The 24,058-nt window shown below is 38.3% G+C and overlaps 1 protein-coding gene across 1 annotated transcript; it reads left to right on the top strand.

The window, feature by feature from the left end:
- The first annotated feature begins 2,379 nt into the window (after positions 1–2,379).
- Positions 2,380–24,058, top strand: LOC114458981 (phosphatidate phosphatase LPIN2-like). The gene is made up of 16 exons (XM_028441359.1): positions 2,380–2,515; positions 3,935–4,131; positions 6,985–7,080; positions 7,308–7,615; positions 8,084–8,268; positions 8,798–8,891; positions 8,966–9,035; positions 9,106–9,198; positions 10,121–10,203; positions 10,295–10,448; positions 11,277–11,425; positions 13,587–13,673; positions 15,037–15,189; positions 18,252–18,366; positions 20,137–20,240; positions 21,487–24,058. The coding sequence occupies exons 2-16, from the start codon at positions 3,940–3,942 to the stop codon at positions 21,629–21,631; spliced, it is 2,028 nt and encodes a 675-aa protein (XP_028297160.1). The 5' UTR covers positions 2,380–2,515; positions 3,935–3,939; the 3' UTR covers positions 21,632–24,058.

Raw genomic sequence — 24,058 nt, 5'->3', positions numbered from 1 at the left:
TCATAATATACACATTTTCATCATCCTCAAACGTTTCCACTGTTGGGCATCTGACCCCCTCCTTCTCCTCACCTCAGGGTGGAACTTTTTCTGTTATCTGTATAAAAGCTTAAGCTGTGAAACTGTTAGTTAGTGGGTCTTGCTTTTTGCTCTGCCATCCTTGTTGGGGCCTGCCTTTCATTCTACAGGATGGAAGCTTCCTTTTTTAATTAATTTTATAATAAATCTTTTTTATAAAATCATCATGCTTCGACTGGACTCCATCATTCAACCAGAGCAATAAATCATGTCTCCAAATGAGGTCAACCGCAAATTTGCCGTGTCAGGAATCACGGGAATAATATTAAATAACCACAAAATATTAACTTAAATGACTTTTAGCGGTACAAAAATGATTTTAATATCAACCTTTTTTTTTTTAACCCAAACAACTGCAACACGATGATGTCATGAACCTGGAACCGGAAGTGGCGCGCTCTTACCGAGGGAGCCATAATTATACAATTATTGTTTTGACCGTTTTGCATCACCAAATTACTCCAAAGTAACAGATGCACACACTCGGGATATTTGGTCATACTGTGACACTGTAACTAATTTAGGGACAAAACACTGTTCAAAGGCTTGTCCTAATTTGGGCCATGGCTGGTTATTTAGGGGCTAATCTAGCCCTGAAGCAAACCACTTAAGAAGCAGTGGTTTAAAGGAAAAGTTTAGTGTTTTTTTTTTACTGTAGAGCTGCATGATGACACCATTATTGGATTCTGGTGTGTTGAAGCACAGAAAATATGCAGGACAGACGCTCTCCAGGACTGGACTTTGGCAGCCCTGATGTAAATGATTTATATTCTCTATCAGAATAAAAACACCTTTTCTATTGTTGTTTTCCTGCTCTCACATCTGTCCTGTGAACCAAAGGTCAGTGTGTGAGCGGAGCGTTCCAGGTTGCATAAAACCAGGAAAGTTTTTAGCTGAACTACACCCTGACCTCCACACAACCATGTTGACTGAGCTAATCTTTAGAGTCTGTGACCACTGCAAGCGTTTAACCTTAGTGTTCAGAGCAATGTGGTGTTTTTAAGGTTTTCTGTTACTGATGGAGCAGGTGGAGATGTAATAACTTTATATATTTACATATATATATATATATATTATCCAGCAACTCCTTTACATGTGTAACATTAGGCAAGCATACAAAGATATGGTCCAGATATTGTTGTTCTGGTAAATTTTCTTAAAGGGATCCTCCACTGTTTTTACAAATGTGTCCTAAAACTTTTGAAATGTCCTTAGAAGATTTATGCCAAAGAAAACATATATTTTGCACCATATTTGTTTTATTAACATATAAAAAAGGGACTACTTTATTATTTGAGAGCCTGTGGGCCACCATGTAAATGGCCCCTTTTATTCCATTGAGTTCTATAGGAGGTGAAGTATTCAGGATCATTCAGCAGCTTTTTCAGTCAAAATGACAACTTGTGCTGCTTTGAGTTGCTCTAAAAATCAGTAAAAGGTAAAAAAAAGTCGATGTAAACCTCTTTTGTTAACCAAAATTTGATAAATAAAATCTGTGACCCGAAATAGATCTGTGACAGCAGGGGGCGACAGTTCCAACTCTGCTGTTTCATCGACGCCATGAAGAAGAGAAAAAGAGCTCCATGAATGTAAATACAGGCAACCAGGATCCACTGCTGATCATTGATGCTGACCCAAGTTGAATATGTTTGCTGTAAAGAACTGGTGTTCTTGTCAGAAATGATTGAAGGTTTGGTTTAATGGTTTAAGTCTGGATTTTTTGCGCCTCTTCTCTTCTTCATGACGTCTATGTTAAAACTGTCGCCCCCTGTAGTCACAGATGTTACCTTGCTGAGTCAGAGAGGGCTCAGCGAGGTAACCATGTTCACGGGCCCCGGTAAGCAGCAAGTTGGGAGCGCGACGGTGCCTTTACCGCCAGGCCATGGTATGTTTGAGCCTGCGTGCACTGCGGAGTCCGGTTTGTCCGCACTCCTCGGAGCTTAAAGCTGCAGTATGTAGAAAGGTGAGAGGCACTCCCCCCTCCCCTCCTGAACAAACCTCACCGGGCTTCTTCTGCACCCGCACACTGTGGAACTCTTTGCGACTGTTGTCTCCATAGAGACTAGTAATAAACTTAGGGACTTTATCTTGTGTTATTAGAGAATTTCCTATTGTACATTTTTTCATTTTATTTTTATTTCATATTTTTACTAGCTATTGAGTTTTTATTTATTTATTCATTTTTTTTTTTTTTTTACACCACCAGAGTTGTCCTTTAATTTAGTTGTACATTGTGTATGATGACATCACAAGCCTTCTGTTCTATTATATTTTTCTTGATGTTCTACAGATGTGACAGTCACTGCTTTGATGACATTTTTAACAAGCTATTTATTCCTTCAGTTTTCACTCTGTCTCTGACTGCGGAAGGATCTACATTCATTCAGCACAGTCTGCTGCACACATTGACAGTGCAAACTTCGTTTCTCCTAAACAGGTTTGAGTCTTTATTTTATTGCTTCTCCACCTCGGTCTTCCTTTATCCTCTTGCTTTACCGTGTAACCATTGTCCACTGCCACCTGGTGTATTTTTTCTCCAGGGGGGGCTACCATTTCAAAATAGACATACACCAAAAACAGGGTTTGTACAGCTTTGAACAAATAATTAAAGAAAATTATAGTCACAGAACAGAAACATGGGGTGACAAAGGAAGTGGTAAATGAACACGCATAATTTAAGACCTGACAATATACTGGTATACTATACACTATACTAGTACAGTGCCCGTCGGAAGTCTGCATTCATGTGGGAGCATAAGGGGTATAATTGCATATTTTTGTATCTTTCTGTTGTGTTTTTGTGCATTTTTTTGTATAGTTATAGTTTTTTGTTGCCATTGCAGTGTGATTCTGGAATCTTTTTGTGTATTTTTGTATCTGTTTTAGTGTCGTTTTGTGCATTTCTGTTGTTATTTTGTGTATTTTTGTATAAATATTTAGTTTTGTGTATTTTGAGTCATTTTCATATGTTTGTTGTTGTTTGGTGTATTTTTCTGTAATGTATGTATTTTGGAGTAATTTTCTGTGTTTTTGGAGCCTTTTTGTATATTTTTATGCATTTCTGTTGTCATTTTGTGTACTTTTTATATAAATAGTTTAGTTTTTAGTTTTATTTTACTCATTTAGTATATTTTTATTATAAATGGTGTGCGTGTGTGTGTGTGTGCGTGCGTGCGTGCCAGCCATCTCCTCCGTGCGTTATCTATCACACATGCGCGCGCGCTTCTTGCACATAAACCATCGCAGGTTGTTAAGAGAGACACGGTAACTACGGTAGCCGGTAAAGTCAACTATTCATCAGCATGTATGTCTATGCTGTACAACCCCTTGACTAACAGAGAAAGTTTGTCACACCAGTGCCACCACTGGATAAGTTTGTGTAGAGCCCTGATAATAATAAATATGTTGATAGGGATATAATATTGATAGTGAAAGTAGTAATAGTAATAAAAGTAATGTTGTAATGATATTAATGGCAATAATTGCAATAACAAAATAATAATTTACTAAAAACAATATTAATAAAAAACAACATAGTAATAAACTTAGGGACTTTATTTTGTGTTATTGGAAAATTTCCTATTGTACATTTTTTCATTTTATTTTTATTTCATATTTTTACTAGCTATTGTGTTTTTATTTATTTATTCATTTATTTTTACACCTGTACACCACCAGAGTTGTCCTTTAATTTAGTTGTACATTGTGTATGATGACATCACAAGCCTGTTCTATTCTATTTTTCTTGATGTTCCACAGACATGAACGTCACTCACTGCATTTACAGTCCTGAAGTGGCCTTTCCTTCCTAATGATCCACTCTCTCACCCTCCCCTCTTGTCTCTCCTCCAAACAGACACTATGAACTATGTTGGGCAGCTGGCTGGCCAGGTTCTTGGCACCGTCAAGGAACTGTACACAGGCATTAACCAGGCTACACTGTCGGGATGCATTGACGTGGTGGTGGTTCAGCAGAAAGACGACACGTACCAGTGCTCGCCGTTCCACGTGCGATTTGGCAAACTGGGTGTACTGCGCTCCAAGGAGAAAGTGGTGAGTGGTTCCTACTGAGATATTCTGACATAACCAAGCTTTGAACTGTTTTCTGCAGGAGAGTGGAGCTATATATAGCTAATCATGAGGGAGTGCAGGATTTAAAATCCATGTACACGTTTGTGGTTTACTTCACACCTCCTTCTTCATCTAAACATTATATTTAGTTAAGACATTACTAACTAGTAGGATGATTTATTGAAGACACATAGCATCATAACAAAAGTGCCTCTATCATTTTTTTTGTTATTTTGAAGTAAAAAAAAAACTAGCGATGTAACGATTAATCGTAAGGCAGTTAAAATTCGATTCATAGGTACCACGGTTCACATCGATGCTCTGAAAATTGAATCGCAGTACTTTTCTTAAACAGCAGAGGGCGCTATAAATTAATCCTTCCAGAAGCGGACGTGACGAGCAGAATCTGCTACTATTTTCTTTCTGGCCGCCATTTACTGTTAAACATGCTCATAAATGATTCTTTACTCCTTTAGCACCGAAAGAATATCTGTAATATTACGTGAATATCTGTAAAAGTCACGGTTTTCTATTAGCTCTGTCTGCTAGCATAGCTTCTCTTCTTCACTGGTGGAATAACTGCATGCCAACCGACCACTGGGTTACCAGCGCCCTCTGCTGGTCTAAACAAATATCTGACGTAAATACAGTAAAATGACTGTTTTTTTTTTTTTTTTTTTTTAAAGTCCAATTGTTAAGGCACAAAATACACTTTCAGTTGCACTTTTAAAAAGAAAAAGAACTATTATGCAGTTTTGAATTGTTTATTATAGAACCAGAGTTTAAATTAATAGGTTTCTTCTTCATTTGTATTATTCCTTTATGTATTTCATTCAAGATTTATTTTTAGTTAAATTGCATCATTTTGCATAGTTTATCAAGGGATTCTTTTGACAATGAAAAATAAAAGGAAAATAGTACAGTATTTTCCCCCAAAAAATAAAGGATTATTTTTCAATTTGTCAACATTCCCATTTTGTAAAATAAATTGTGTGAAAATCGTATCGTGAACCCAGTATCGTGAATCGAATCGTATCGGGAGTTGAGTTACATCCCTAAAAAAAACACAAAAAAAAAAACAGTTGCATTTTTACACCTAACATGAATTTGGCATAAAATTTCAAGATGGCTTGATTTTACTTTGGACAAGATAACATCAGACTAAAGACCAATGTGTTTACATGTTGCCAGATATATATTGCTAGTTAACCCTTATACCTGTTGAAAATAAGATTTGAAAATCTTTATTTAACATTACATTACCTAAACTCTCAATTAATCTATTATTGTCTATTATTAAAAAATGAGACTGATTTAAGAGCTTAATTTTAGTTTTTAACAATTTGTTTGGCTAACTGACTGAAGTTGATAATAGAAAATATTTGATAGCAATTTCAATAGCCCACGTGTTGCCAGGCCTTAGTGAGATATCACCACTTTAGTTCCTTTTACTGTTATCTATAAACAACAAAGGTGGCTTCTTCTCTGGCAGTTCATGTTGGTTGAGAATCAGCTGCTGTATGTTAAGGGCTCACCTCTCGTTGGAGAACAACTCCCGTGTTTTGGTTTCAGCAAATGTAGAGCCACTGAATGTGAAGGCAGGAAAGTAATACAAATGAAAGCTACATTATCTGGGAAAAATGAAGGACTGAAGTTGAACTGAGGTGAAACATCACTGGAGATCCTGTAACGTTTCCATGTGGGGAAAAACCTCATTCTCCTGCTCTCAGTAATGATATGCGAGTGACCAACATCATTTTTAAACGCACCACTGGAATGCTGATGAACTCGAATGAATGAGGCGTTTCCATGGAAACAACTCGACAACTTGAATGTGTGGGCGAGAAAGAAAAACACAAAGAAGCCCCAGCGAGGGCTTGTTGTATAACTAGCGTGTCTTCTAAACCAGTGGTTTGGAACTGGTCTGCCCCCAAAAGGTTTGTCAATGACAAGCTGTGAGCCAAACTAAATATTAGAATTTGTATATTCATATAGTTATAAGATGGTGCAGTTTCAACCAGAATGTAACTGTAGACAAAATGTGATAAATGAGTTTATAGTAAAACACAAATGTCCTACAGCTAATGACGCTAAAGGGGGATGTTTAAATAAACTACTGTTTTTATCCAAAATATGACAAAAAATTAATTGGAAAAATTACAAGACGAAAGAATGCAAAAATATTGACTTAATATTCTTATCAATATAGAATTAAGTATAATTGTTATTTCATAGATTGTAATAAAAAGGTTGTGCTTTGTAAATGTTCCTAATTATAGATTTACTCTACAATTACAATTGCCTTCACAATAAAAGCATAGAAGCACCTTTTTTGAGTCCAGGCAATAGCTCGTGATTCATATCGTGATTTATAATAATTTAGCTTTATGTAAACCTATTTTTCTGCATTCCCTGTTGACTCCTCTTAGAGGCTCCTGCACCAAAACAAGCCACGCTACACATCTCACGTACACATGTTGCTCCTCACAGAGACACATGTTGATGTTGGTCAGCTGATGTTAATATAAAGTGGCTGTGTAGAATTTTGCACACAGTGACTTTAAACCAGAATTGTCATTCTGGTAAAAACTGTTGAGTCTGGTAAAAACTGTTGAGTCGGGCACAAAACAGGGTTTGAAACCGATCAATTTGAGTTTAGCCAATGAATTGTTCCGCTGACTTCTAACCCCAGCATTTACTGCATTACTTTGTCTGTTTGTTCCCCTGAAAATAACTTCTCATGGTGTTTAAAGCACAAAGGGGACTTTGCGAGTGGATAATGATAATCTGGCTTCACTTTAATCTTATGTCAAATCTTTTTTTTTTTCGTCTCAGATCGACATTGAAGTGAATGGGGAGCCTGTGGAGCTGCAAATGAAGCTTGGTGACAACGGAGAAGCCTTTTTCGTACAGGAGGCAGAGCAGCTGAACGTAAGCAAGACTTTAGCTTCACATTCAGAAGCATTGATCTATCCAAAAAGGATAGACCATGTCATAAATTTGAAAAAAGACATATATTCATATTTCTTTTAATTCAGTTTCTTGATATGACATGTGACAGTGTGGATTTGGATGCTTGTGTTGGTCTAATATCATATTTAAATAGACAAAATGACACTGATTCCCTGTCCTAAGACACACGTGTTTCCTGTCAGCAGATTGTCCCTGGTCACATGGCCACCTCCCCCATCCCCACTGACAGCCAACTCTTCTGGATCTCCGACGAGGAAGACCCAGCTGACCAAGAAGATCCTCCCGCTCCATACACCACGGCCACCAAGAAGAAGAAAAGACGGCGAAAGAAGCACAAAGGAGACCCGCGCCAAGAGGAGCTGACTCCGCCTGTGTCCGCCGGCAACGGTAACGGTGCTCATGCACCAGCTGCTGAAACCGCTGCTACGCAAAGTGAGGAGATCTTTGAGATGGAACTGAGCTCAGCTGAAGAGACTGTAGCACACGTGTCAAGGTGCGTTCAGGATCACTGCATGGTGCTAAATATCAAGCTTAAATTTACAATTGTTGTCTTTTTTTATTTTCAGGTCAAACCATTTAAGATAGTTAGTAATTTTAGATTCTGATGTGATAATATTTTGTTATGTATTCCTCTTAGATTTAGACATTTAGGAAAAGGTTGTGAGTTATAATGAGAACCAATCTGGCGGAGGATGTTGATGACTGTTTTTTTTGTTTTTTTTTAAATATCAAACGTCCTCTTTAGCCTGCTCTGTTTCCTAATGTCTGTGTGTCCCTCATTGTTGTGTGCCTCTCTGTGTTGTTAGTCACAGCCTTTCAAGAGGTTTGCTAAGAATAAGCCTCCTAATTGTCCGACCTGTTAAAGTTAAAAATACAGCTAAAAACGTGCTCTACTTTAACCAACTGATCCACCATCCTAACCCTCGGAACACTCTGTTCTTATCATTGCTTGTTAAACCAGTGAGTCGGATGCAGCGAAGCACTGGACGGAGTCTGAGATCCGCCTCGAGTCCCAGTCTCCACAGTCTGTGGACAGCGCGGCCGCTGACAGCGGGACGGAGTGTCTGTCTGACTCGGCCAGCGACCTCCCCGACGTCGCCCTCTCGCTGTGCGGAGGGTTGACGGAGAACGCTGGAATATCCAAAGGTAAAGGAGAGGCAGCATAAGTGCACAGTGTTGTGAGAAATGTTTTTGTCTCAGTTAAAAATACATTAATCTCTAACCATACGTTATAAATCAGTGGTTTCCAACGTTTTTCTGGTCGTGACCCCATTTTGATATCACAAATTTCTGGCGACCCCACAGACAATTTTTTTTAGAATATGTATACGTGTATATATATATATATATAAATCAGTGTTTTAATTCTCAAAAAAAAACATTTTAAGATTATTTATAGTTTTCCTAATATTAAAAATTCATTTCTACATGAATTATTACATCAGAAGAATACAAATTTTTACAGTTTCTAATTTGTTTGATACCTTAGAAATAATTTAATAATTTTACTTTATACAGTTTTACACATTTCACAAACAACAGAAAACTCTGAAATTGGTAAACAAAAAGTGAATGTTTGCATGCACTCCCTAAATCGTGCCTTAGTTGCCCTCTGCTGGTGGGAAGTGTCTCTTACACTGCCGTTCTCTCCCTCCTCTCTGCTTTGTGTCTGAAGAAAGATTCATGGAGCACATCATATCCTACAATGAATTCTCAGAGAATCCTGCAATTATCGATAACCCCAACCTCGTAGTAAAGATAGGAAACAGGTACGTAGGATTTTTACATCTCATTGGAAACATTCATGGGATCACTGATCCTAAATCCCTCTTTGTGTTTCCAGATTTTATAACTGGACTCTCGCTGCGCCATTGATTCTGAGTATGCAGGTGTTCCAGAAGAACTTACCAAAGGTGATTAATGTGGGATACTGCAGAACTGCTTCTTTTAATGGATGAGCTGACCTTTATTTTCCTCTTGCAGGCTACGGAGGAGGCCTGGGTGAAGGAGAAAATGCCAAAGAAGTCCGGACGCTGGTGGTTCTGGCGAAAGAGGGCGGACAGTACGACAAAGCAGGTGTGCTTGTACTTGCACTAACTGACCAAAGCCTTTCCCACCTGATAGGGAGCACCTGTGATTGGTCACCATTCCATAACACACGATCACAGACATGAATTCACGCCTTAAAAATGACTGAAATGTAACTGTTATGACCATGTGCACAGGCTGATTACACATTAATATATTCCTTGTGCCACGTCAGGTGTGACTGTTAATGACTGTAATGGAATATTTGAAATGTACTTATTAGAAGATCTCTGCTTTACAAAATACATTATTATGCACTGTGTTTGTTTTATTAATTTAAAAAAATGGGACTATTTTACCTTTTTAGAGCCTGTGTTCCGCCATCTTGAAATCACGTGATTGGTGATGTCACATGGCACCACTGCCTGTAAACATCCTGTTGTTTTCTATTGGAGTGAAGCATTCAGCCTGCTTTTTAGATCATTTAGCACCTCTTGTTTTACCGAAAAATCTATGACTGCAGACAGTTCCAACTCTGCTGTTTGGTAGTAGACAATGAAACAGAGAAGAAGAGCTCTCCTAAAGGACCTTTATTCTCTCTTAAACTGACACTCTGTTGGCTGAAGTTAGAGAGTAAGGGCTTTGGTTTTCTGATCATGCAGAGAGAAAATCCAGGTGAAGGTTTCATTTTAATATGATTTGTATGTTTTAATGAGGGCGTGGTCAGGGAGTGCGCTCAGTTCTACCTTGGTTCAGATGTTCAAAGGAAACATGCACATACAACAATTTTTAGATTTATGCGTACGGCCTTTTCACACATGTACTGGCCTGTACAGTACATGATTTTTCTGTCAGAGTTGTGTTGTTAAATTATAGATTCTGGAAAGAGACATAAAATGTGCACCTGTTTAAAGCTGTATGATCATTTTCTTTTTTTAACCTCATTGTTTGTGGAATTTTATCCCATTAGTCGGACACGAAGCTTGACACCAAGGACGAATCCAACATGGAGGACGGTGAAGGTGTAGAATCTCAGGAGAAGCTTCCTCCACTGTACGTATCAACCCATTTAGGTTATTGGAAGTTCTTGGTTTCTCTATAACAACATTGTGACTTTGAATTAATTTCTTGTGTTGCATCAAAGGCCCAAAGCTGGAGACTCGTCCAGTGATGAGGAGGACATGGAGTTGGACGCCGCTTCCTGTCAGGAGCGCCTGCAGCCTGTCGATGGTCAGCACCACCACAGCTCCAACTTGCACGCCTACAGGAAGTCTCTGCACATCTCCTCTGATCAGATTGTAAGCACACCCACATTTATTTGTGTTTTTGATTCATATATGTTACTTAAATTAAACAAATATATATGTGAAAAGTGTTAAATACACCTTAAGGCAGTGGTTCCCAACCTTTTTTTGGATCGTGACCCCATTTCGGTATCACAATTTTCTGACGACCCAAAATTTTTCTGTCTAGAATTAGTTTTTATCAAGTTTGTTGCAGTGTTACAAATACAGAATTAGTGACAAATTGTGCCAGCTCAGATATTTTGATTCTGCATTTTATTTAAACTAGATTTAAATTTCAGAAAGTGAAAGCATAGAATACAGTTGTTAAAGACTCTGTTGCATTTTAATTTTAAAATAAATTTAATAAGAATTTAATAATAAAAATATTTTAATTAGTGTTTTTTTTTATTATTGATGACTAGACTTATTTAAATTCCAGGCGACCCCAAATGGTGTTACGTCCCCTAGGTTAAAAAAAAAGAAAAAGTCTCTCTGTAAAGATATAGTAAAATTAACTATTGATGTGAGCATTTATTACTAATTCAATTTGAGATATTTAATTCTTTTTTTTTTTAAACATGTTTTGTGACAGTATAAATGTCCTGACTTTTTTTGTCAATTAATTTATATTTATATTTTATTTTTATTTTTACACCTACTAGGCTTCTGTTGTCTAGTGCCCTCTGCTGGCTATTTGTAACATTTATTTTTCAATGTGGTCACTGGGGGGCTCTAAATACCATTTAATGTTCAGTCATTGCATTGTGTCGACTCATTTTAAATCCACAATGTTAAAGTGTTCATTGTCTGACCTGGGCTGCTCTGTGTTGTTTTCTAAAGGCTAGTCTGAAGCTAAAGGAGGGACCAAATGACGTGACCTTCAGCATCACCACTCAGTACCAGGGCACGTGTCGCTGCAAGGGCACCATCTACCTGTGGAAGTGGGACGACAAAGTCATCATCTCCGATATCGATGGAACCATCACCAAGTGAGTGCACGCTAATTCACACATCAATGCAAAGTAAACACAATGTAGAATGCAGATCATCTTCATCAGTGCATTAACAGAGTGGAATAAAGTAAAAGCACCGGTTTTATTTTAGCCACTGGAATGAATGCCTGTGGATGTAGATTAAGTTTGTATCTTTCATGCAAGTCTTAAAACAAGTGCTATATGACAAGTAAATTAGTGGTTTCACTCAGACTGCGCCGTTTTAGTTCTTTAAACCAGTGATTTTCAGCCTCTGTGTTATTACACAACACTGTGTAAGATTAAAAAAAAAACAAAAAAACAATCTAAATACACTTGAAGTTGAAATATTGACCACAATTTATATCAGCTACTGTACAATGTCGTCAAACCTTCAGCATTTATGGGCAGACATAGGAGTTTAAACACCTCCAGGCCAATGGGTGAGAGTAAAATTGCACAAAAAGACAATAATATAATGATGCAATTATTTCATTAACTATATAATGTGTATGTATATATAAACATACATTAAAGCATAACATTGGGCAGTTGATGTAGCAGCTGGGCACTGTTTCCTCCGTGATGCTTTCCATTCCTCCTGGGTGTTTATTGCCCACACACTTGGAAAGAAAGCTCTTTATGTGAGGACTCTGTAATTACCAAAGCAGGCCTGGAGAGAAAACTAAAGCTGTCGGTAAACACAAATGATGAGGCGTATCAAAAGGTAGAGTGCAAGTAATCACGGACTCTTAGAGAATGAATTATAAAGTGATTTCCTCTCGATCTGCATCTTACTCCAGGCTATTTTAAAAAAAAATATTTCACCCTAAAACTGTTTTGTCTTGTCATGTTTGGTATCATTTATCTAAACCCAACTTCATGTGTGTGACAGTGCTATTATACCTTTATGTATGTATGCTGGGAAAGGAGAATAGATCTAAAATCACACCAAAAATCTAAAATTCAAGTAGAAAAAAGCTTAAAGGGATCCTTCACTGTTTTTACAAACGTGGCCTAAAACCTTTGAAATGTCCTCTGCTGTTTCATAGACGGCATGAAGAAGAGTAAAGAATCCAGACTTAAACCATTAAACCAAACCTTCAACCATATCTGACAAGAACACCAGTTCTTTACAGCAGATATATTCAACTTGGTTCAGCATTAATGATCAGCAGTGGATCCCATTGCCTGCATTTACATTCACGGAGCTCTTCTTCTCTTCTTCTTGGCATCTATGAAACAGCAGAACTGTCGCCCCCTGCGGTCACAGATTTTTTCGGGTGACGGATTTTCTCAAATTTCGGTAAACAAGAGGTTTACATTGACTTTTTTACCTTTTCACTGATTTTTAGAGCAACTCAAAGCAGCACAAGCTGTAATTTTGACTGAAAAAGCTGCTGAGTGCTGAATACTTCACCTCGTATATAACTCAATTGACTAAAAGCGACGATTTGCGTCATCAATGGCATCATTCCAACATGGCGGCACACAGGCTCTCAAACGGTAAAGTAGTCCCATTTTTTTTGTTAATAAAACGAATTTGGTGCAAAATAATGCGTTTCGTTTGGCATAAATCTTCTAATAAGGACATTTCAAAGGTTTTAGGCCATATTTGTAAATACAGTGGAAGATCCCTTTAACACACACTTTTTTTCAACCTAAAATAGAAATATGTTCTCATTTAACAATCACTTGAAAAATGGTTGCGCTCCCTGAACTTGTCCTGTCATAAGGACCTGATCCCGTCTTTTCATGTGAAGCCGTCTAATCCTCCTGCAGCGTGTGGGCTGACGTTTCCTGCCTTTAAGTCACCCACACTACGCGGTTCACTCTGTGGTCAACATCAGAGCGCTGCGCACTGACGGCTATTATTATTCCTCTGACCCTTGAGGGTAGCCTGTGACATGACTTTCCTTTGAGTAGAGAAGAGCACAATGTAAATGAGTGGAGGGTGAAACGGAGCCAGGGATCCTCATTAGTGCAGAACAGCCTGTAATGTCATAGATTTTGATAAAAATGATGGCTATGCTGCTTTATTTAACCTCCTCTGAACATTGTGTGCCACCAGCCTGCTCCTCTTTATTCCTGCACATTCTCCTACTCTCCGTCTGCTGCCTGGCAGAAAGGGGAGGGTGATCCTGCTCTCATTAACATCTCCTTGTGTTTCTCATCGCAGGTCAGATGTATTTGGACAAATCCTTCCACAGTTGGGGAAGGACTGGACCCATCAGGGCGTCGCCAAGCTCTATGACTCAGTTGCTAAGTAAGTGCATCATAACGCTGAATAATGTCAGAGGAATACGGGTGGTCAGCGGTTAGCGCCGTCTGCATTTGATTCCCTCGAGGCGATTTGCAGGGTTGTTGTTTCCTTCACAGTGTTTTGCGGGGGATCATCTGAGGTGGATGACTCAGGAAGTTCAGCTATAATTAGCGCTGCAGATAAAAATTAAATTCACTTTATGGATTTAAATGTCAAACTCTAAACTCAAAAGTTTGGTTCTCTTCAGTAAGGATGCGTCATACTTATCGGTTTGTTTAAAGCACATTTCTTACATCTTTTTATCGGTTGGGTAAGACATTTTGAACATAGCCCCACCCATTTACCCTTTGACCCTCGTTAGCCAGTGCCAATACATGCTAAGCTAACCACAATATGTGAAATGGGGTTCCTTCAGTCTCAGAGTAAGACGACACATATACCATCTGCAATACATGGAAACACGGATAGGGAACTTAGAAGGAATGTATTAGACCAAACGAATAACAATGAAATATGAAAGGGCTCCTTCACAGACTCTCAAAACACTAAAATCGCTATTCTGCATATTTTAGATGCTCTCCTGGTCCACAGCTGATCGTAAGATTGTTATCAGGATTCCTGTAGAGGTGTGTAACGTTAAATCAGGGAGACATATTAAAACATGCAGGACAGGTGCTCTCCGGGATTGGACTTGAGCACCCCTGCTGTTAAAGATGTGGCGGAGACTGTCAGAAACATTATTCACTGCCGTCTTCAGTAGATTTGATTGGAACAGGTTTATTCTTGACACGTCTCTAATTAAATTTTATATTTAGAGGTATTTATAGAAGTTTTTACATCAATAAGAATTTGCTTTGGTTGGTTGTAAATAATGTATATATTATGTCCAGGTCTGTATCTTTTGTCATTGTCTTAAATGTATGCGGACTATGGATGGAAAGCAGCTCATGGCTAAATCTGGCACATTTACACAAAGTATTGTACTGGTGTTCATTAATGTACGCTGTCCTCTCCAAATAAACAAATACATTATAAGTAAATCACAGTAAAATCCATTTTAAAGGGAGGCCATTGTTTTAGGTTTTTGTTTGAGATAGATTTTTTTCATTTTTTGCTAAAGCATTGTTAGAAATTATTTAACAAAATATAATAATAGTTTGTTTAAAAGAAAAGAAAATTACACACAAAAAATACATTTTCTCTTTATTGTTTTAAAGGTTTTGCATAATAATTTTCTTGAATATGTTTTAAGATGTTTTTAAACTAGGTTTTGACCCGTTGATCTTTTGGATTATTGGTTTCTGAATTATATTTGTAAAGTACTATATAATGGCCCGATGCGCTGACCGTTGCTTCTCGTCCACAGGAATGGCTACAAGTTTCTATACTGCTCAGCTCGGGCGATCGGCATGGCCGACCTGACTAGAAGTTACCTGGATGGGGTCAACGACGACGGCACCATCCTCCCCCGGGGGCCCCTCATGCTGTCTCCCAGCAGCCTCTTCTCTGCCTTTCACAGGTGCAGTAATGAGCGCTCAAACCTGGCGCACACATCAAAACTACTTCGTATCTTGAACTTTCTTTGTTTTTGCTTCTGTCTAACTAACACCTATTGTTGTATCATATCACAGTTTTCGGCTATTATGACTTTTTTCAGGCTTTTATTATGAAATCCAAAATATGGTCATCTTTTCTCCTGGTAGAGGAGTTTAATCGTTTGATGTTGTGCATTAAGAGTACTCAATACGTAAAACTCACTATAAACACAATGAAACAGAGGGAACAAACTACCAAATAATCCATGGTATAGGTTGGTTTTTTTTTTATTTAAAATTGAGGACTAATACGGTACAGTTCATGGATCTTTCAGCCTGTAGCATCATCTAATGCATGTGTCAAACTCATGGCCCAGGGACCAAATCCGGCCTTTTGCAGCATCCAATTCGGCCCTCTGGAGATATTAAAGTGACTGAGAAAACAAAAGCTTAACATTATTAGCAGGGGATCACAGTTTTCCTGGTGCTTATATTGCATGATTGCAGTCATTTTTAATGTTAAACTGTTGAAAAAAACTAAAGATTCTTACAAAATCCTTCAGTTTCCCTCAAATTATTACATAATATTTCCCTTAATTAAATAGAAATTTGTCACAAAATCTAGGAACTGAAGATCCTGTTGGGACTGATATCTGTCACTTATTGCTCGTGTTTCTTACATATTTTGTATTTTATCTATGAATATTAGTGTAAACTAGAGCAAAATAATGTTGAAATTACTACTTTCTAGCATAATATCTGTGGCCCACTTAAGATCAAACTGCTCCCTATTTGGCCCCTGAACTAAAATGTAAGTGTAACTTGTGCTGGCCCCCAGGCATGCTCTGATTCGCTGAGTCGATTGGTGATTGGCACCTTTTTCAGCCAATAGCATACCCCTTAGTAAAAGAGATGCTATTGGCTGAAAAAGGTGCCAATCAGCATGCATCTGGGCATGAAATCTATCTTTGTAATGTTCCAGGAAAATAGTCACTTTCTTGGGAAGCATCTGATATACTGGCGCAACTTAACATAGTCCGAAAAAAAACAGTATTTTGGTTACATTCATTTGTCTCTCTGATCGTAGCCAAGATTTCACTGTTTGTGATATTAATGGGTTTCAAACCTGTTGCTGACCTGAAATATGCGTCTCACTGCCACCTTAAATTTTTATTGACAAATGTGTAGACAACTGAAACCAATGTAGCAGGAAGTGTTTGCTCATCAAATCTGTTCAAAGTGAGAAAAAGAGGTCACATACTAGTGGCTCGATTAACTGATACTTTTATTTTGGTATCTTTTGCTCGACGTTTATTCCCTTTGTCACTAAATGGCTGAGAAACCTTTGAGGAGAGTCAATAGGTTTTTTAATTAGACCAGATGTGATTTTAAAAAATGGCATTACAAAACACTTGGTTAATTTGTCTTGTTCAAACGTTGGACAGTTTATAATTCATAAAAATAAAACCATAAACTTCAAAGGCTTGTAGCCAGGTATCTCACTCGGCTATTGTAGTAATAATTAAATGTCCAGAAACATTTAGCAAGTAAATACGTTAATGTAATTACGAGATGAGATGTCGAAGCAGAGTGTCGATTGGTTTACAAGAATTTCAAGATTTTTGCTTGTGGGAAAAAGCCCTAAAAATTTGTCTCATCCTGCTATAAGTCGTGTTGGGGGTTTGGATGCTTCATACTCGGTATTATTTTCAGGTTATACACTCTGGAACAGGGAGAGCTTTAACTGAAAACTGGTGCTGCTCTGGGTTGACTCCCAAACAAAAGAAATTATTTCTCTGTTATTTAGTTCTCTAGTTAGAGCTGTCAGTTGATGTTGCTATAAGATGACATAAAAACTGCATCTTTTACCCTGGGGATTACTGTTTAAGTACCTAATGAAACAGACTTCTCTGGTTTTGATGGCCGCCTTAGTTTATCTTTGTTAACGTTGGCAAGAAGACAAAAGCCAACTCTTTAAGTCGTAAGGTATTAAAACTTGCTTATAATTAGGTGTAATGCTCACCATATTTGAACCAGTGTTAAGCCTTATATTGGCCACTATAGTAGTTGCAGTACTCAAGACCGGTCTTGGACTCGAGACCACATTTTGAAGGTCTTAGTCTTTTAATAGGTTGGCCGAATTCTGGATTTTCCATCAAGAACAGTAAAGGCCAGCACTGATCTTCTGTTCATTAACTTAATTATTGTGATAATAGGGAGAAGCACTTGGAACTTTTCCTGATTCAATATTATTGTAATTTTACTGAAAACATTTAGCGTTAGCTCACTGATTGTTCTGCCTGCTTGGAAAAGTTTTCCAGTGCTTTATGTGTCAGACACCTGCAAAAACATCAGTCCACCTTATTTCTAGTTAGAAACACCTCTTTACGCTTACTTTAAGTCTCGTTCACCTGACTAATAAACAACTTATTTTCAGATATTTGAAATAATTTTGCACTATCAGTGGCGTTTGAATAAATTCAAGGTTTTTTTTTTGCAAGAATGTTGTGCTCTGAAAGAGTTGCAGACACCTTGTTTTTGTCTGTCAAATCTAATTCAACAAAAAGTAAAATGAATTGTTCTACCAAGTCCTGGTTTTTAAAAAAGAAATATATTTTATCGTCTTGGTCTTGATTCAGACTTTGTATTGTTTTGGCCTCAATGCATTCTGGTCTCAGATAGTGTGGGCTTAAATACAAATTTCACAATAACAATATAGTAGTCATAGTAAACTTCTAGCATTAAAGAACAAACTCTTGTTAATAAATAATACCTGACTTCTAGAACAACAGCAACCAGATTTGAAGTGAGTGATAGATGGTCAGATTGAGGTGGTTAGATCTATTTAGCCGATGAGTAACAGGAAGTAGACTGAGCTATCTATTTACCTACATATCTACTCACCTGAAGGTCAGAGAAGCTCTTGTTCTTTTTTTTTTGGTGTGTGTCTAGAAGCAATAAGAAGATCAACTCCACATGTGTGTGAACAACATTCTCAGAGACATGCTCTAATGAAACTATCTGTCTTGTGTTTGTCTTGGAACAGGGAGGTGATCGAGAAGAAACCGGAGCTCTTTAAGATTGAATGCCTTACCGACATCAAGAACCTGTTCCAGCATAACCCGCAGCTGTTCTACGCCGCCTTTGGGAATCGAGCTACTGTGAGTTAATGCGTGTTAGAAAACGTCCTGACGCGAGGCGTTTAGGAGCTCATTATTCTCATGTTGGTCAGACGTAAGACGGTGAGGTCACAATAACGTTGTGAAATCGGCGTGTGGCCGTGTGAAGCCGGCGCTGGGTTGAACTGAAGCTGAGGTCGGTGAGGGCAGTGAGTTCAGGGAAAGACGGCGTAGCATCCCGTCTGCAGCTGCACAAACACCAGAACTCAGATGAAGCTCTTAAAGAAAACATCAGACAAGCAAACACACACAGTCATGCTGTTATCCACCTAAACGCTGAGAGTCAATTCGACGTCACTCACTTATTTCTGTTTCTGGACTGCACATAAACAGCACTGAACACATGGTTACAGTGGCCACAGTGACATGATGTTTTTTTAATTTGGAATTGAAGTGTTCTGCTTTGTGTTTACATGGATATAGTAATTCCAAATTGTGGTTTACATGGAAAAAAAGTTTAATTGCCTTTATTTAATTCTGCTTTAGTTCTCGGGGTTGGGAAGGGTTCTGATTAGACAGGGCGAACATGAAGTGTACCATCTATGGGGGAAAAAAATACACAACACAACCTTTTCGGCTACAACATACCGTAGAAGACCACATCATAAGAACTATTTTCACTTTTATTTTGATTGTAGTTTTGAAACAGCAGCTTGACAATAACACGCGGTTTCACTTTTGTCAGCTGTGCAGGAGAATTAGATAGAGTAGTGGAGAAGGAAGGCCGCAGACCGTACTTTGGTCAATCAAAGCCAGCAGTTAGTGCAACGACTGCTTCACCTTCACTATGCAGGATGTTAAGTGGAAGAAGAACTTTCTGATGACCCACACATCATTAGTGAAGCTCTGTGGTCTGGTGCAAGGCTTCGTGTCCCCGATTAAGCCCGTTTCATTTGCCGATGTCTGAGTGTGTGTAATAAGTCTGTGAATATCCACATGTTTATTCTTCCATCCATCCACTATTTTCATTATATCTATATCTTCTAAGGCTCTTATTAAATAAATAGTCTCGGCTCGAGTGTAACACTTGCTTCGGGCGGCCATACTGGATTATGTCATCACCATCGCGACAGGACGAGCATGCGCACAACGACCAGAATTAATTTAAAGTGGAATTAAATGTAATCTAGATCGTGGAATTATCCCATTTGGAATTAAAATCTGAATAAACCAGCTACTTAATTCGGATTGAAGTTATATTCGGACCATTTTCAATTAAAATTAAGTGTTTAAAGGTCAGTTTAAAGCTAATTTAATTTTCATCCTGAATTAAAGGAGAATTAAAGCTCTCGTGTAAATGTGGCCAGTGTGTATTGGAAATGAGAAGCTGGCCAAGATCGATGTGCATGTGTGTTTTCTTATTCATGTCTGTAAACATGAAATCTTTGGGTGTTTTGTCAGTCTGTGCAGAGGCTGTTTCATATTTCCTCCAAACACAACATCACTTTTACAGCGTCTTGTCAGGTCAGGGACGGTAAATGTGCTTGTTCTGAAATCGTGAAGGATCTCCATACCGGCAACATTTTCTAGTTAGCTTAGCACGAAGCATCACTGGCAGAACAGGGTGAAAATGGTCAATCTGGTCGACTTCTGGTCGACTTCTTTGTTCATGTTTTCCTATAATTAAGAAACGTTCAGACGGATAATTCTGGTGCATCACTAATCTTCATGGTTTGGACCAATCATTTTCCTTTCTAACCCAGTGATGGAAGATGTTCTCTTTCTAAAGCTGCTCACTTCTCCTCTATTCAGGATGTGGTTGCCTATAAGAAGGTGGGAGTTCCTGTGTCTCGGATCTACACCGTGAACCCCAAGGGAGAGCTCATCCAGGAGCAGACTAAGGGAAACAAGTCCTCGTGAGTATTTTTACTTATCTTATTCATCCTCTTCTTGCATTTACCGACAGTTTGTTCTTGGAATGACAAATAACGCACCTTGAGTCATGGCTGAGGAGTTAAAGGCCTTCACACAGCGAAGCTGAAATTAAGAAAATGTTCTATGCTGCGTAATAGGCGTGAATTAAATCTCTGCAAAACTTGATCCAAACAAACTTTTAAAAATCCTCTAGAGCATGTTCATGCAGAGACTTGAACAGCAGGATGCTGCTCTTTGTTTTATTTAGTTTCATCATAAAGGGAACGTTGCATACTGAAATAATACAAATTTAAACATCCAGGAATGAATGAGACGGGTTGAATTTGTAGCAGGGTTGGGGGTCAGTTCCATTTTCAAATTACAATTACATCATCAAATATCCATGTTCAATTACAACTCAATTACAATTACGTTGACCAGCATTATTTCCAATTACAAATAAAATACAAATACTATTTTCCCCCTAAAATCAATTACAATTATGTTCTCAATTACTAAATTAATAAATTACAACTAATCACAATTACTGAGCCTTTAATAAAAAAGCCCATAAAACGTAACCTTCGTCTTGTGTTAGCTTTCTGTTAGCATCTCTTATTAGATGGTCAGTTTTGGCTTAAATATGCTATGAAATACACTAAAGAATATTATCTTTTATCTAATTTGTTTCTCATCTCTTGATTACCTTGTTAGACTTCCTTATCCATGAAAATATTAGTATTCATATTTTTGATGTGGGCGTCTGAGCGTTTACCCCTCAATTTAACCTTTTTTTTTAAATGGGTAAACTTCAAATGCAACATATTTTAATATTTGTTAACTAGGTATGCGTAAACCATAGATCTATAACACGGATCCCCAGTTTTGTGTTTAATTACATGGTAAATTTTTTAAATGTTCATGCCATTTACAATTACAAAATCAATTATCTGAACTCAATTACAATGCAATTATGATTACAACAGTAACTTTTTTCAATTACAATTAAAATTTTAATTACATCATAATTATAATTACAATTTTAATTGACCCTATCCCTGGTTTGCAAGTTTTCCGCAGGTGAACGTGTGTTAAAATACGTATATACGATGCAGCAGTGGCAACAATAGTCTTTGAATGACACTGAATGCTGATTTGCGTTGCCAGATTGGACGATTTAGATCCAGCTCTTAGCTCTGCTCATCACTGCTCTCCTGTCTAATCTCCATCCTTTCGTCACGTTCCCAGGTATAGCCAGCTGAGCAAGCTGGTGGAGCACATGTTCCCACTGCTCACCAAAGAGCAGAACGCGGTCTTCCACAACCCAGAGTTCAGCTCCTTCTGTTTCTGGAGAGCGCCCATAGCAGAATTAAACATGGACGACCTGCTCTGATACCGTCACACGCTGCAGGGTAACACTGACTACCAAATCCACCTCTCTGTTGTCCATGACATCACAGGAATAATGGGAGCTGCTCCGGCGGCTGCGTGGAATCCTGTTTCTGATGTTAAACGGGATTCTTTGGACAGATCCATCTCATGAAGACACAAAATTAAAGCGTCAGCTTTGCACTTGCAGTTTTCCTGTCATCATTCAGTCAAACAAGCTGTGGCCACGCAAGTGTTTTCCAACGGCGCAGTCATTATTTATTACAATTTCTAATGTTTAAGTTATTGATTTCTGTCGTGATGCCTTCACTTGTCTTAAAAACAGTAAGTTATTACTTCTAGGTGGTTTATAATTGTTTGTGGTCACATACGTACTCGCTCCTCGACGCAGCAGCTCCTTAGCCTTGTGTTTTCACGACTTTGTGACGTTGCCCACGGCAACCTTTTTGACCCACGTCTGACAGCAGCACTGTGAACACATTCCCGAGCAAGCCTTGGCTTCAGCGTGAAGGCTTAAGAGGAGATGAAACCAATGCTTTTTGAAGCGCTTGGATAGAAGGCTTTCTGCTCGTCTCTGCTGCTTGTGACTTTTCCATTCTCTCCAAGGCTTTTTCTAACAAGTACTCAACGCACTTATTTTGTCCTAATGTTTCACGGCAGAGATGCGTCTCATTGACAGAGTACAGAGAAACTACACCAGAGTTTGCAATCAAAAGTGCTTTAGCATCCATCAGCTAGAGGCTTTTTATTAAGTTCTTCATAAGTTGAAACTAAAGGTAGAAAAAAGTTAGTTTGCTCCAAAAAATAAAAGCAAAAGGAAACTTTTTGTAGATTAATGTGCAAAAGTATTGACACCCAAAAGCTAAAAAAGATACCAATAATGTAATATAATGTTCTCCCTGTGTGTTTTTTGCACGTTATTGTTTTTTGTTGGTTTTATGTGAGAGAAACAGAAATCCATCCTGTGCCTCATTTTAGTGAAGGAAGAGCAAACAGTCTCTTATTTTGGTGATGAACAGTTAATACTTGACTTTTGTTGAAGCCTTTTTGTGTATCTGCGCAGAAACACTGACCGGATGTAATGAAGAGTGAGTGTTGAGTGAAAAATAACGACTTGTGTTCTGAGTTTCTTTCATTTTTCCTTAAATCATTAAAAACTCACTGAACTGTCCACAAACGTTTGGTCATGTAGTGCCACTTTCTACCACAAGAGGGTGCCTAGGTTGACCAGTGTTGCTAACCTGAGCAGTTGTGCAGATTTAATGACAAATATTAAGATGGTTGAGACTTTTGATTTCACTAACGCAGCTACAGACCAAGTCGTGACTCATTACTGGCCCATGTGGCATCACATTAATATAATAATATGACTTACTATACAGTAGTGCATGAATGCCTCCTTGTTTGACTCAAGGCAAAGATATGAGACATTTTTCTAAAAAGATAAAATGTAATGCATACTTTGTACTTTTCACCGCTTTTAATTTTTACGAGTCAAAGTGCTGAGCTTAAAATAACGGTTTGCAATACTATTGTCTGCCACTAGATGGACGTCCTGTCACCGTGTGTCCATGCAGCGAAAGGTGCATCAGGATTGAAATATGAAGGAAAAACTAGCACCGTGGCGAGCTTGTAACTTCAGACAATGACCAAATGAAAGCCTGACTGATATAAATGAGTACGGACTGAACGCTACACGGACACGGCACTGCCACCCAGTGACCTAGGGTGGTATTACATAAACCTCACATACTTTACTTTTATGACTCCTGCTTCAAGTTTGGTGACGTCAGTAGATTTATCTTCTAACAAAAGCAACTCCATTCTTTCTATGAAAGTGAAGCATCTTGTGTGAAGGACTCACACCTCATGGCGTATGAACCTGTAATCTGTGGGTTTCTGTGTTTGTAATGCTGACGACCATCTCGCTCTTCTCTCTGATGCTTTTTCTGTTGTTTCCGTTACCCTAGTGATCTTTTGTGAGACTGAGTTTCCTACTATTTGCTTGCCATTAATTTGTGTCCGGCCAACAGAAGTACCTTAAATGTATGCTGTGTTGGATTTTTATAGAGATGTGGTATTAAGTATGTTTAAAGAGGAAGATTTATCGTACGAAGACTATAAGAGAGGAGGAGGAGGAAAAAAAAAAAGAAACAGGCCGGAAGAAGTGTGGCTTGTGGTTGTATTTGTATCAAATACATTTTCTGAATATGTTTGTGTTGGCCTTGTTTCTTCCCTTTTACCAGGTGGAAGAATGATTACCACTGTTCTATTTATAGACTTTTCACTTTCTCAGAAGCATTAGAGCACTTACCATATTGGGCCTGGTGTCCTGGTGCAGCCAGAACAACCTGGAGCTCAATGCTTTAAAGACAGTGGAGATGATAGTAGACTTCAGGAAGAACCCAGCCCCCCTCACCCCCCTCACCCT

The sequence above is a fragment of the Gouania willdenowi genome, unplaced genomic scaffold, assembly GCF_900634775.1.
Source record: "Gouania willdenowi unplaced genomic scaffold, fGouWil2.1 scaffold_228_arrow_ctg1, whole genome shotgun sequence".
Taxonomy (NCBI): Eukaryota; Metazoa; Chordata; class Actinopteri; order Blenniiformes; family Gobiesocidae; genus Gouania; species Gouania willdenowi.
Note: the sequence above shows the minus strand (reverse complement) of the source record. Positions and strands in the feature narration are given on the sequence as shown.

Excerpts from the sequence above, each read along its gene's own strand:
- LOC114458981 (XM_028441359.1), top strand. The coding sequence starts at position 3,940 with ATGAACTATGTTGGGCAGCTGGCTGGCCAGGTTCTTGGCACCGTCAAG. Across the intron at positions 9,199-10,120 it reads CGGACAGTACGACAAAGCAG|TCGGACACGAAGCTTGACAC; the intron begins GTGTGCTTGTAC and ends TTATCCCATTAG. Across the intron at positions 18,367-20,136 it reads CCTTTGGGAATCGAGCTACT|GATGTGGTTGCCTATAAGAA; the intron begins GTGAGTTAATGC and ends TCCTCTATTCAG.